Raw genomic sequence first — 14,879 nt, forward strand, 5'->3', positions numbered from 1 at the left:
ATGTATTTCTAATTGTTATTTACTATTAATATTTATTATTTATTTTTATTCTTAGATAAAATATGTAAAATTACACATAGCACTAAAATAACACACAATTGAATTAAAGACAGTATAAGACCACGGGGGTGGTCTTATAACAGTTTTCCTCCAATCATAAATCTTTTGTACCTGACGTCAGCTGTTGCTGGGGAGAGCGGATTACAGAGCCACTCTCCCCAGCAACGTCGGGTACAAAAGATTTATGATTGGAGGAAAACTTAACTTGTCTCTGCAATCCGAAGTTTCACTCGTGAGGCTAGTTTGCAGTGGTATCGGTACTTTCGCAACCGCGGTTCTCCTCTCGGTCCCCGTGTATAAGACGCCCCTCTATTTTTAGGTAAACATTTTAATGAAAAAGTAGCGTTTTATACACGGAAAAATACGGTACTCTAGTTCCTTGGTTCTCAACTAGTAGGCCGCGACCCCGTGTTCAGTGGGTCAACGTGTGCCTTCCACTTTTCTAGGGGAGAGGCTCCTCAGCCTCCCCCTATTGCAGCACTGCCAGTTCTCGTGCCATAGCAGTAATTCAAAATATGTTGCTCGGTACAGAGTGACAGCTTGAGGTGAGGTGGGCTAGGGGTGTGACCACGAGGGAGCTGCATCCATATGTGCATTGCTTACAGCTCCTTCACGTGTCCTGTAGAGGTGCCTGGACCGGAGTGATGTCATATTCTGGCCCCCGGCACCTCTACAGTGCACGCAAGGGAGTAGTACAAGCAATGCACGTATGGATGGAGCTCACTCACAGCACAGCAGCCCACACTGGACCCCAGGCTGCTGATCCCCTCCAGTTCTCATAAGGTAGGAAGACTGGGAGGATCTTAAAAATAAAAAAATGTTTGTTTTTTTGGAGTGTGTGTGTCTGTGAATGTGTCTGTCAGTGTTTTTGATGGCCTGTTCACACTAGTACAGTGCCGTACGATTAATGCACAGAACCATGCAATCGCACCTACCGCGCATTCTGGTATGGAAGGCGTGTTGTGTTGCCATTTATTTGAATGGCACCCCAAACCCACCTCCCACCCACAGTTCGATCGCCCGCACCGGAATGTGCAGTACTGCAATGCCATGCGTTCCATTGCAGTGCGTCTTGGGTGGCGACTTAATGACCCAGGACAAATGTGGGTCCTGAGGCTACACAGGTTGAGAAACACTGCTCTAGTTAAACGTAAAAATATGACTTTCATATAAATATACAGAGCATAACCTAGCTACCAAACTAAAAGTAAACAAGGCAGATAAAAAAATAATAATAATTTCACTGACAATGGTGCTTGCACAGGATGGCTCACCTTAGCTATAGGAATGTCATTACTACTGCTGCTTGTGCTTAGCTCTCCAGTGCTTGGGTTTACTGGTCTACTTGCAGAAGTGAGACGACCAGGACTAGAGGGACCAGTTGCCTGCACACTTTGAAGTCGGGTCTGGAGTTCTCTCACCTAAAATAAAAAATGGACTATTTACCAGATAAAATACACACACTTTAAAATCTATTTATTCAATATGACAAAAATGTGGACAGAGCAGCTCTACTCATTCACTGTGCCAATCATGTGGACAAAGAAGCCCTACTTCATAGCACATACATTTAGAAACACATCCTTACAGGATACGCAGATCAAGAGGGCTTAAATGTCCTGGTTTCTGACCATAAATGTTCAGATGCTTTCTTGAAGCTTTAAAAAATCCCGGTCCAGCACTTTTAGTACAGAGGAGGTGCCTGAACAACTGTGCAAGACTGAAGGTAAGGCTGGAGTTTTTCTTCAAGGTAACAAGTAAATTCCCCACGCTGCTGCTCTTTCATGACAACTTATATCCACAGCACTTGTCTCTAGCAATATACGGGACTGCTCCTCTGCTAACTGTCCTAGATTTAGGCACATTTTATGCGGCGATCAAAGACATTATTATTCCAGTTGACGCTGCCGGATGCCACAAGGCGAGGTCACTGGGGGGTGGGTTGCCCTACCCTGGCATGGCAGCTCCAACATTGTCTGCCTGTTCCCTACTCTGTACTGTAAATGTTCCTAAAAATCTTGTGCAGCTCCACAGACTACCACTGTAACAAATGGAGTTAATAGAACAAATATAATATTTATTTTATATAGGTGTTATGCATTTTGCCATTTACAGCCTCTATATTCTTTATTCCAGTCTTGTGACGTTCATGTGTTTTATTCCTCAGATCCCAATTAACCTTGTAAGGTTCTTACCGTGGTCTGCATTTACTGCTCGGAGTAATGAATAATTAAAAGCCAGAACATAATAGGAGAATATGATTACATTAGAAGACACGTGTTTGCTAAGGTCAGAAAAAAAACATATTCCACATTGAATGAGAGCGTTTCAGTCAACCACTGGCACAATACAGATAAGGAGATAGAGACAAAAGACAGAGGAAGCACCCTGAAGCAATTAGCTATCCTCTGCTTGATTAGAATTATAGCTCCTGACTTTGCACTTGTGTGTACCTTCACCTCTCATCAGTCATATGAGCTCCTGTGATAAGAGACTGGCAGGCAACCAGAAAATTCAGCCTGGAGGAACTGTGACTGATGACAAGCTGAATTGACTCTAATCATATAAGTAATGGATCGCAGCCAAGGAAAAGAGGGGGAAAAAAAAGAGAGTTGTAATGTGGGTGTTAATAGGTAGGTGTAATAAAGCAAGTAAATGCCATCTTTATGTGGCTGTCTGCCTATATAATACATAATGTAAATCATAATGTTAGACAAAAATCAGAAGGAATCGATGAGTGGATCAATCTGTTCATGTAACAAATATCTGTCTCCTTCGAATCTGGATCACCCTGAAGAGACTGCGTAGTAGAAGGGAGCTAGTTGACATTTTGGGCCAGACATGAGAGATAATGGGGGGGGGATTTATCAAAACTGGAGCAGAGGCAGAATCTGGAGCAGTTGCCCATGGCAACCAATCAGCATCTCTCTTCAGTTTGCTCAGGTAAGATTTGAAAATGAGAGAGAAGATGGTTGGCTGCAGTGCAAATCTGCTGCAGATTTTGCCTGCTCCAGTTTTGATAAAACTCCCCCCTCTTAGTTGTTAGCACTACAACCTTGAAGCACAGAGGCCAGGATACTATTTGCATGGAGTTTGCATGTGGATTTCTTCCAGGTACTCGTTTCCTCCCACACTTCAAAGACATGCTGGAAGGTTTATTGGTTCAAGTCAAAAATGGCTCTAGTATTTGTGCATATCCGACAGGGACCCAAGATTGTATGCTCCTTAAGAGCAGGGACTGATGTGAACACTATAAATTGCTGTGTAAATTGACAGCACTATACACCTATCTATAATAATAATATCACATTGGAGAAAAGCATATCTAATATGTATCTTATTAAGAAGTCAATGCGTGTTGCCATACTGCATCACTAAGATCCTGGGCAGAATTCGCAACAAAAGCATTGAATGTATGGAACGGATCTGTCAAAGGCCATAGTATTCTTGTTAAGGTCATGCAGACATACAATGGAGTGATGAGCAATGTTGTCGTGTGCATTGCAATAGTGAATAAGCCCAGAAACTGCAGGCTTTACAGTACAAAGACTGATGTAACTGTTTAATGTTGTCTATAAAGTGCTGCATATTCTGTCAGTACTATAAATATATGTCTACGCTTAGATTGTTCTACCGACATTATACACATCTTTGAAAATACATTTGTTGGGTTTATATTTCTTCAATTGCTTCCGGTATTCATGCAAAATCATTACACAGCACATTACAGAGGACTAAAATGTTCACATCAGCGCCTGCACCAGCTGAGCATACAATCGAAAGTCCCTACCACAGAGAAATCCAGAGTACCTGGGGAAAACCCAAACAAGGGACAATCGAGAGCAGAGAGTGTTCCTAGTGGGATTTGATATGTCCTCCCCTCCATCTGTCTGGCTGCCTTGTAATTCTTCTCACAGGCAGATTTGCTGCTTGCGAATTGGCTGAAGGATCACATTTCATTTAGCTGTGACCAAATGTTTCAGTCAGCTGTATTTCATTTGTCTGTTTGGTTCATTAAAGGAAAACCTTTCCTGAGAGGATAATGGTAACTGCCATTGCTGACTTCTTAATCTGTGAGTCAGAGAACCTCACATGACTTTCCTTATCCTCATATCTATTCTGGGTCAGTGTCTCTAAGTACTAAAAGCATGTACCAACAGGAGTACCAGAAAAATGGTAAACAATGTACATTGCTCTATATGTAAGTAATAAAGCGATTTGGACTCACCATTTAGTATAGTGTTCCTTGTTTCTGATGCTTTAAATGACATTCTGGGTACCCACTGGAGGGTAAGCAGGACTCGACCAAAACTTGAGAACTGTATGGCCAGCTTTTTTGTTCCAAAAGAAAAGTAAAAGCCATAACACTTTTTTTTTTTTTAAAGAATTCTATAACTGGGGTTTCAGTGCAGTGATAAGAATGTCCTTGTCTGCACTCTATGTAACATGCTCACATTGGCATATGCAGGAGTATAGGAGGGCACTGCAGAACTCAATTTACTACCAGCTGTAAGGTATGTCAACTGCTATCCGTTCAAACCTTGAGGGCCTGTTCACACCAGATGCAGTGCGTTCCGGCCCGATTCTAGCCAGAACGCACTGCCTCGCATTGCAGCCTGCTCACTTTTCTGAGGGGCAGGAGGGGGCGTGGTGAGCAAGTGAAATGAATGGGACCGTAGCCACGCCCTACGGCCACAACGTGATCGGCCGCACGGGATCGCAAGGCAAATTATGCCTGCGGTCCGGTGCGATCAAAATAGTGCTTTTCAAGTTGCGGAACGGGCCCTGAGAGAAATGTAATTGTGATTTTGGCACAAACTGCAAGCAATCATTTTGTATAAGCCCCTATTCACACCTGAACGCTTTGTTGCACATTTGATGAAGCACAGAAACACTCCACAAGAACCTCATTTTTTTCAATGATGCTCGTTGTTGTGTCGCCATTTTGCAGCCAACAACCATCTCCTCCTCCTAGTAACTGGCTTTCCATGAGCAAAAATGCTCAAGCCTGAAAAGGCCTGAGGAGAATGCAAAAAGAGTTTTAAAATTGCCTAAAAGGGCTTAGTAAAATGGGGTTTATAATTTTATTACAAAAATAATACATTACATATCTTTAAATAGCTCTGTAGGTTACAGTGCGGTGCACACATCTCTAACCACATCCAAAAGGTCTGTGCTTATTTCAAACTCACAGCACTGTTTGTAAAATCATGTCTTCTGTCATGATACATATAGATATATCTATATAGATATATATACGCATGCCGAAAGTGCCATTTTCTGGCTGAAATACCAATGAATCCCTGCATTCTCTCCTTCCCGCTGGGCGCTGCTCTGATTCCCAGCGGGGAAGAGAGAAACTGTCACAGAAGGCCGAGCAGTACAGGGGGGGAGGAGAGCACTGTGAGCAGCTGGCGTCTCTCCTCCCTGCACCGCTCAGCCTCCTGTGACAGATTGGGAAAGCGGCGGTGTGGGGGCAGAGACAGTTGTCACAGGAGGCCAGGCCGGCGGTGCAGGGAAGAGTCAGCTGTCAGAGGAGATCGAGCTCTCCTCCCCGCACTGCTCGCTCAGCCTCCTGTGGCAGCCAGTCCAGAATGGAGAGCGAGCACAAGCAGTCAGTGATCGCTGAGTGTTTGTAAATAATTTAGACCCCCCAATATTTCCCGGAAGCCCCCAACAATAAAGTAAAAAATAATAAAAATGAATAAAATAAAAAGTTTATAAAAAATAAAAATAAAATATTTTAAAAAGTTAGAAAAAAAAGAAACATTTTTGACATTGACATTTTTTTTTTTAAATGTTGTTTTGTTTCGGTTTTGAAACTTTCCTTTCGGTTCACCTCTAGTATAGATATATATTATGCCAATAGGATTTTTGCTGACGTTCTTGTAAAGCTCCCAAATGTATTCTCATTTGGTTATTATGAATCACAAGCCTATTCCCTCAATGTTTCAGAATTGTCTTCATTGGCCTTTTTGCATTGTGTTCAAACACAAAGAAGAATATTCCTGCCATGTTTATATTTTCATCTACACTGCCTTACAGTGAAATAGTTGAACATACAGCTCATCTATATCTCTTCTATATTACAAGGTTTCTCAGTGACTGACAGCACTGAAATCTGGTTAAAATTCACTGGAGCGTGGATTAAATCTAGTGTCATTAAATGACTGTTGGTGTCAGTCTCCACTCTTACAGACACTGCAGGCCGCTCCAAAGAATGGATAATTAGCAAAACTGCCAAGATTCCAGAATGTTCTTGTTTTGTGGATTTGAACATCAAAGAGAAAATCATCCACATGAGAAAATCACTTAATGAGAGTGGTTATATTCTCATTCATATCGAAGATGTTAATCATAATCTTTCAACAATTTTACCTTGTCTGTTCTTCCTCATACAGATGAGGAACCGTAACGAAGTAGTCCCCTGCATTACACTCTGGCCTAATGTTTCCAGAAAATAGTCAGATACAGAACACGTCATATGATGCTCAATGTTTGTAGGCAGAACCCCCCAGCACTTTATATGATGACTTAAAAGTGGATGTTAACCCTGTGTGAAGGGCATTTAGTTTGTGGACTATTCGTAAAAAGTGCAGTGTTTTTAAATAGTTCTTGTTTAATAATAATTCTTGTGTTCTCCTTTTTTCATCATTGGATTTATTCCAGCTGTACTGATCTCCTGCAGCCAATTTCTGTCTACATGGTATATCTATAGGCAGGTTTCCTGATGGTGACAAGAGTGGACCATGCATACCAAATGCATCCAACTATAGCCAACTATAGTCTCCTCAGAAAACCAGTTTAACAGGATGACAAAGCAGGGGAATATTAATATTTATTTATTAAAGCAAGGGAATCATTGAAATACCAGAAAAGAGAATTGGGACCTGCAGCAGTTTAGATGCAGGAATAGTGAGGAATGCTGCATGCAGTAATTTGTACATGTGTCCCTGAACACACGGGGGAATTTATCAAAACTGAAAGACAAAATCTGGAGCATATTTGCACTGCAACCAATCAGCTTCTCTCTTTCTCTGTCTCATTTTCAAATCCGAATCAGCAAACTGAAGAGAGATGCTGAATGGTTACCATGGGCAACTGCTCCAGATTCTGTCTGCTCGTTTAGATAAATTCCTCCCCCCCTCCGTGTTGCGGTGTAAAAAAAATAAAAAACAGTGCATGCACTACTCTTTTCAAACGCACCACTTCGGAAGGAGGTGAGAAATGCATGCAGCAATTTGCAGGTATACCACTGAACACAAAGCATCAGTTTAAAGGCAGGAAAGATGAGAAATGCTGCATGCAGCAATATGCAAGTGTGTCACTGAAGACAAAGCAGCAGTTTGGATAGAAAGAAGGTTTTCTAGTGTACGGCTATTCTAAATGTAAAAGGCTTCCACACAGTGGTGTTGAGGGACTATGGGGTTCCGGAAAAATACGTGTATCCTGTATCTTCTCCTGGGGAAATCTTTCTCACTCCTCCAGTCCATTCTCATAAACAGAAAAGCAGTGTTAGTTTAGAAGCCTGACGCTGCAGGTATCCTGCAGGAGGAAATGATTACCTCATTTACTAATGAGCCGTGAGAAACACAGAAACACTATCATGCACATGAGTTCTTAGCAATTGCTCTGCAAAGCAGTACAATCTGTTAAAGGAATACATTAAACACCTAATTTAATTACATTTGGAAGAACAGAAAAACCTATTGAGAGCACTTTGTATGATTACTGATGTAAGCTGAATGGAGCAGGCCTATTGATCTTATCAACTCCCTTTTTAACTGAATATCACAGATTGATTTATCTGTATCAGAATTTCTTCTGATTTGCTTTCAAACGCTTATGTGTATTGTAAGTGGCTGGCTAAGGATAAGTCCAAACTAAACCAGTTATGTGTGATATTTAATACATTCAAGTAATAATAATATAATATAAAACTACAGACTAACAAAATGTATAGTGCAGTATGGTGGCTCAGTGGTAAGCACTGCATTCCTAGAGCTTTGTTACATTCCATAACGTGAATTAATTTGATGAATAAAGATGGTACAGGGCTGTAGCAGCCATGAGGCGAGTGAGGCGAATGCAGACGCAGCTGAGAGGGGACAGCCTGGCTGCACCCTCTCACCCCTGTTGCCATGGCTAGCACAGGGCGCCATGGCAACAGGGGCGCCAAGCGGCCAACACAGCCACGGTTCAGTAGGAGGAGGAGCGGCACTCGCTCCAGCTTTTCAACTAATCCCTGCTGCTCTCCCACGCCTAAATGGGTAGAGGCAGCGGGGATCAGAGGAGAAATGGAGCGCTGCAGCCGGCGGATGAGGGAGCTGTCAGAGGATGGCCAAGCGGTGAGGAGAGAGCTGCTTGGCCAGGATCTGACAGCTCTCTCTACTCACCGCTCGGCCATCCTGAAGTGACAGCGCTCCCTCCTCTGCGTCCCCCCCCCCCCGGCTTCAGCGCTCCCTCCTTGGCCCCCCGCTGGCTTCAACGCTCAGGATGGCAGAGCGAAGGATCGGTAAATATCTGTGATATTTATGGATCCTCTGTGCATAGCAAACACTGGAGTGATCAGCTGTTAGTACTATGTGTCCCCAGTTACGAATGAACAGGAAGTGCTTTACATCACTTCCTGTTCATTCATGAGTTTCTCAATGGGTGGAAGCACTCACTGCAGCTACAGAGGCTTCTACCCATTGATAACTTGTTGAGAGTAAATATTTACTAGCATCAGTTTGTGAATAAACAGGAAGCCTCTGTACTGAGAGCTTTCCATTAATTTAGAACAGGGGCTGCAGAAAAAGAGATCAAGGACTCTGTGTCCTCAATTTCTTTTTCGGTTTCGAAAGGGAAATGTCAGGGGTCTGTTTAGGCCCCAGATATTTCCCCCTCAAAAAAAACCTCCCCTCCCCACACACGTACACAAATTATAAAACATGTGCGTGTGTTTATACCCACATAGACATGTAAATGCCCCAACCATTTAAACATGTATAATTCACTACTTACTACTTCTACTGAATTTCCCTTTAGGTGGAATTGGAGTTAAAACAGTAACCTCAGTTCCAGCTGTCATATGCAGTAGGTTAATGCTCCCACCTTCAGGCCCCAGTCTACTATGTAATGATTATGTATTATAAATACATAGGCAGACATCCAGGCAGTGCGATGTAAAGCAAAAAAACAAGGATGTAAAAATGTAGTAACATATAAAACATACCCATCAGATTTCAGCTCAATATAGTCAAAACAGTTAAAAAGGTATCTGTGGTCAAACACTAAAAATAAATATGTATTTCTATATTGAATTTCCACAAGTTCTATCCCACTCCCAATATCCATTTCCATCTATAAACCTGTAAAACTTACTTACTGAAGATGCCCAAAGGATGTACTTCCTCAATGCACTGACATCATTTCACTCAGCCCTGTGTATATGTACCTTGTGTCACAGCTCTCACAGAGCCTGCCTTCTGCTACAATTCAACATTTAAACAATGTAATATTATCATTGCTTGCAGGAAGCAATGCATGATGGGAAATGTCATCTAGATAAATCAAAATTGCATCATATCAAGCAGCAGGGAAAGAGTTGGAAAGCACACTGGAAATCCAGGAAGTGGGTGAAAGTGATGGGCAGACAGAAGGCAGCACTCACTACATAAAACTGATTTTTTTTTTCAAGTAACGTTTGATTGCATTATCAAAAACAACTATAGTAAGTATTCCCATTACAACAATGAGGTTATAACAGGATAGTATATGCTGGGACTTTAAAACTCCTTCAGGAGATGAACTCTGCTTTATTGCTATGGGTTAATGCACTTCATCATTGCATTTCCCTCCAATATATTAATTAGCCAGTGACAAAACGTAAATGTGTAGGTCAGAATTCAGGAAAGATTATTAGAATGCAGCAAGTATCGCACATCAAAAGAAATGAGGCAAATGGAGGTGAGCCTGATACGCTGCGATAGGTTTCACTGCCAAAGTATAAATGAGCTGCTGTAGTGATCAGACAGTCACAACAATCTGCTGGCGAGCACCAATAAACCTGCTGTAGTGTAATGCAAAGGAACATTCAGGCAGCAAATTAACTGATGTCAGCAGAGGGCTCATCAATATCCCTGGCAGGGACAACACATGGTACAAAGCCCTGCAGGCTAGTTACATGCAACTCCACATTTCTGGCAACTAGTAACATCCCTTAAATATGTATTCTTTATATACAGGTAACAGATGTAATCTCTAGAATTTAAAACGCCTCTTGACAAAACAACACATACAGTATAAATATTTAAAAAAAACTATGCATCAGTCAATCATCACATTAGCCATTTGCAGTGAGGAATCCTGGGTCTTACACATTTATTTTAAATTCAGATTTTTTTAACAATTTAATTTTTCTTTATAATACTGAGCAGTCCTTTCAAAGAACAACCAGTTATAACTGCTCAGATGTGTTTTAAGATATTGCATGACCTCCCAATTTAATAAAGAACTTAATCAGGGCGTTTTAAAATTTGGAAACACTTGAGAAGAAAGACGTGTTCCAGGCTGAGGATTTCAACTAATGCCCAAGTCCAGCTCTGCTCTCTGGTGCGGAACGCCAAAATGCTTCCAAATAATAAAAAAAAAATCTGAGGCTGGTAGGGGTTCAGCCTTTTTTATGCTATGGTTGAGGGAGCAAGGAAAAAAAAATAAATAAAAAATTACGGTGGCCTAGAATTTCATTATTAGTCTGGTTTCTTTGAAATGAAAGGAAGTATATGTTTAATTAAAAAAAAAAATGAAATGTAAAAATGAAAGGAAGCTCATTTGTACACAGTTTAAAAGTAATATTATTCTATGTCATTTAAGAATTAACCAATAGGCTTAAAGAAAACCTGTCACCAAACCACTATTCCAACTAAGCGTATCAATAAAAAATGCTAGTCATTAGATCTAGATATATTAGGTAGCAGATATGCACACCTCATGTTTGCTGAGCCTGGTTTCCATCACCTTCCAACCTCCTGAGCCTACCTAATGGCCATTTAATGTGGTGGGATTTTCACTGACCAGTAGGGAGGAGGTAGGGCCCAAGTTTGACTTTCACTGGAAAGTCAAGTTTATTTTATACATTGTCGGCTGCTTAAATCTTTGAATATTCTGAATGATTTCACATTTTCATTAGGTCACTAGAAACCATAGAAACCACTCTACTTAGACCTTTAAAAAAAAAAAATCATATTCTTAGTTTGGATCGCCTTGATTGACAAAAGGAATACTTTAGGACACCTTAATCACACCAACTGAAATGTTAATAATAGGTACCCAGGTACCCTTTTAGAAGTGCATATTATGATTCCCAAAAAATCCCAAGAAAATCTCTGCAGCCGATAATGGATCTTTACCATTTCTTTAGAGATCCTGCTACAATTGTAATGAGCGTTGCCATAATATTTTTCGTAATTCCTGCTGTTATCAGAAATTCCCCCTCATACAGCAATTGTAAGTCATCATCATGCTATCTACAAAGCATGCATATCAAGGTACAAGGATGTTAAAAGGTCCTAATGTGACAATTTAGAACGCAGTATTATGACATGACTGATTCTATGTGCACATTTGGACATACAAATGTCGGGATTTGGTAGTGAGACTGTCACAGTAAACCTCCAGTTAATGTGCCATTCACTTGTACTTTGCAGGAAAGAGTTCTGCTCTTACCCTTCTACGAAGTCTATCACGCTCTTCTCGAATAGCACTCATTGTAGACTTGGTCCTGTTGAGGTCTTCTTCTTTGCTGCAAAGCATAGCAGTGAGGCTCTCATTCTCTTCCCGATATCCAGCTAGCTCCTTCTCCCATCGCGCCCTTTCTTCTGCCAGGTTAGGATACAATTCACGGCCCAGCACCCCTTCTATTTCCTCCACAGTCTGACAATAAAAATCCAAGCTCATTTTACAACAAAGAATACATTGTTTCAAACAATTTCAGCTGAATGAACAGCCACCTCAAAGTCCATGATGACCTTCTACCGATGAAGCTTTCATTGCACTTTCTCCCATGTATATTAAACTTTAGGAGGTTCATTTGTTAAAGGATACATTTTGACACTGCCCGGGTTTTGCAAGGAATAGCCAAACATGTTTAAGAGACTTGTAAATATAAAATTCATAGACGTTAATTGTTTTTTGTGAACCTATTCTCTAAATCTAAAACTGAAAGTACTATCTGATCAGGATGCTATTACCTCTCATAAGCCTCTATTGTACACTAAGAAAAAAGTCCATTTAAAAACTACCTTCCCCACAAGGTGACAAATTTCACTGCAGAATGACCAGCAATGTCATTCTTGTAAAGGAAGTGATAAAAGTAATGGATCAGCAGGGTAAACAGATAATAAAACTATGTTACAAGGGGGAAAAACATAAGCATCTGTGTTAATGCTAGTGACAGAGTACATATTTTGTTTGGCTCATAGTTACACTTTAGACCCCGTTCACATTGAGCGATTTATCGCGCGGTAATTCCCGCGATATCGCGCTCCAATGCAATCCAATGGGGCAAAGGGTCCTGCTGTCGCGGGTCGTGTGTCGCTACAGCAGGACCCTTTTTGGAGCGGATTTAGCCGTGATTCAAGCATGCTCAATGCAAGCTTGAACGCGACATCGCACGGCAAATCTCATGATGTCGCGCAATATGCAAATTGTGTGACAAACGCGCGATTTGCATATCACGCAGTGGGAACGGGGCCTTAAGGATGGGAATAGGAGGTTAAATGTTCATTATGATAAATATATTGCAACAAGGCAGCAAAGAAACAGTACAATCAACACAGTACTAAGATCATTGACGGTATACTTGATCCAAAGTATTTTATAGAACTGTAATACAGGCACTTCAGCAGTACTGGAAATTGGTTTGCTATAGTAAACTAAACAAATTACCTTGATAGCCAGGTCACAGTGCTCGCTGGCAGATGTGAGTTGCTCAATGTGTCTGTCCACATCTGCCACAGTTAAATTACAGCTGCTCTTCTTCCTCCCACACACCACATTTTCTAGACCTGTAAGTACCCTCTGCAGCTCAGAGTTCAGGTCACTGCAAGTGTCTGTTGTAGGGGAAAGGACAGTTAGAGGAAAAACAGCCACAAAAAAACAAATTATTATTAAATGTTAGATTAAAGATAAATAGATTGATTTTGCTTAATACAGAACTGGCCAGTAATTATTGAACTACTTTTTGTCTTTTTAGCAAAGCTTCAAGTGACACTAAACTCAGGAGTTAAATCTTAAAAATGTACCTTAATTATGAACAATACTGAACCTTATTTGTGCATCACTCATCTGTACTGTAGATCCTCAAAGCATCTAAGCTCACATTTAGTTTACTAATATGTATTGATATTGTAGTCCATCACAAAAGCGAACTTGGAGCAGCCGCTACTTTACAACACACACAGGAACCATGGAGAACAAAATTAGCCACCCTCCAGAAGGAAGGACAGTGTCAGCACCAATTCAGAGATGATTTGAGGATCTACCGCTGAGTGATACACAAATAAGCTACATTTAACTAAAAATAAAGCTCTGCATTCTGATATGAAATCATCTTCCATTCATTAGCTAAACAAACATTTTTTTTCTACTTTCTGGTCCACTTTGGCACAAATTATTTGATATGCACAACCATTGCATCCTGGGAAAGTTACATCAGCAGTGCATTGGTGGGAAATCTCATCTGTAATCTTATGAGATCTCAGGGAAAGGCATTTTTCTCCCGAGATGATGTGCATGGTTACATGTCCTAGTCACATGGGCCAGAGTTCCAGGAAGTAAAGGGAGCTCTATAACCTAGCCTTAGTACTGGGGAAGAAAAGAAAAATAAGGTATGCAAAAATAAAAAAAAGTCTGCAATTATCGAGAAGTATGAGTTTGTAGACTGTCATTACTAAAGGTGCCGTTGTTGTAATTTTGAAGATATGGTACTTAAATGCGTTTTTAAGATTTAACTCCTGAGTTTAGGGTCACTTTAAATAAATGCTGCTGCTTTGGTTTAGATCTACACATGGATTCCATTCACTTCCTATTCCTGCTATACAATCAACCCCAGTGTTGTCATAAGACAGCTGAGAACAGTAATGAGCCAGTCACATGAGCAGGAAAATACATTTCTTAGAATGTTGTACAATGGTTGTGTACAATGGCTACATTGCTATAATGTGTGCCCTGTTAAAAAGAAACTGCAATTGATTTTTATTTTTTTTTGCAGATTGAAATTAATTTAGCCGATTGAAATTAAAAGATTATTCTTAAATAACATCAACACAATAGCCTTTATAGAAATGACATACGGTATGCCTTTTTTTAACAAACATTTAACAAAATTGTATGTCAAGCGAAAACTTTTTTATTTTTTTTAACAGGGCTACTGGCAGCCGAATGAATAACTGAGCCGAAGTGAACAGAGCCGAACGACGTTCAATCCGGCTCAGTACGGCTGATTTTAGCAGTACATCGGCTGCCTTTAGTCAGCCGAACATGCTCTGCAGTGCAGAGGGACTTCGACTCAGCCCATCCAACATCTGGATCAGCCGAGCCAAAGCTGCGGCAGCTCACCGGCTGCCGTTTGCCCCTATTCTCAGGGGCCGAACGGCAGTGAGTGAATAGCCGAATGCCGCCTCCGAGGTACCGAGCAGAATAGAAAATAGGTGAAAAATAGTGACAAAAAAAAAAAGGGATGAAAAATAATGTAAAAAATGAAAATAGGAGAACTAAAATATATATATATATATACACACACACACACATATATATATATGCACATTAAATATATA

General features: G+C 40.8%; 1 protein-coding gene across 2 annotated transcripts in view; it reads right to left on the reverse strand.

The window, feature by feature from the left end:
• The window catches only part of MCC (mutated in colorectal cancers), a 249,605-nt gene that overhangs the window by 41,301 nt on the left and 193,425 nt on the right, over positions 1-14,879 (reverse strand). For both annotated transcript variants that reach the window (XM_018562500.1, XM_018562502.1), the window contains 3 exons: positions 12,991-13,154; positions 11,770-11,976; positions 1,335-1,481 (listed from right to left, as the gene is read on the reverse strand). In XM_018562500.1, the coding sequence (XP_018418002.1) occupies positions 1,335-1,481; positions 11,770-11,976; positions 12,991-13,154 (518 nt within the window). The remainder of the gene's footprint in view (positions 1-1,334; positions 1,482-11,769; positions 11,977-12,990; positions 13,155-14,879) is intronic.

Source organism: Nanorana parkeri, unplaced genomic scaffold (genome assembly GCF_000935625.1).
Source record: "Nanorana parkeri isolate BGI_ZX_2015 unplaced genomic scaffold, ASM93562v1 scaffold580, whole genome shotgun sequence".
Taxonomy (NCBI): Eukaryota; Metazoa; Chordata; class Amphibia; order Anura; family Dicroglossidae; genus Nanorana; species Nanorana parkeri.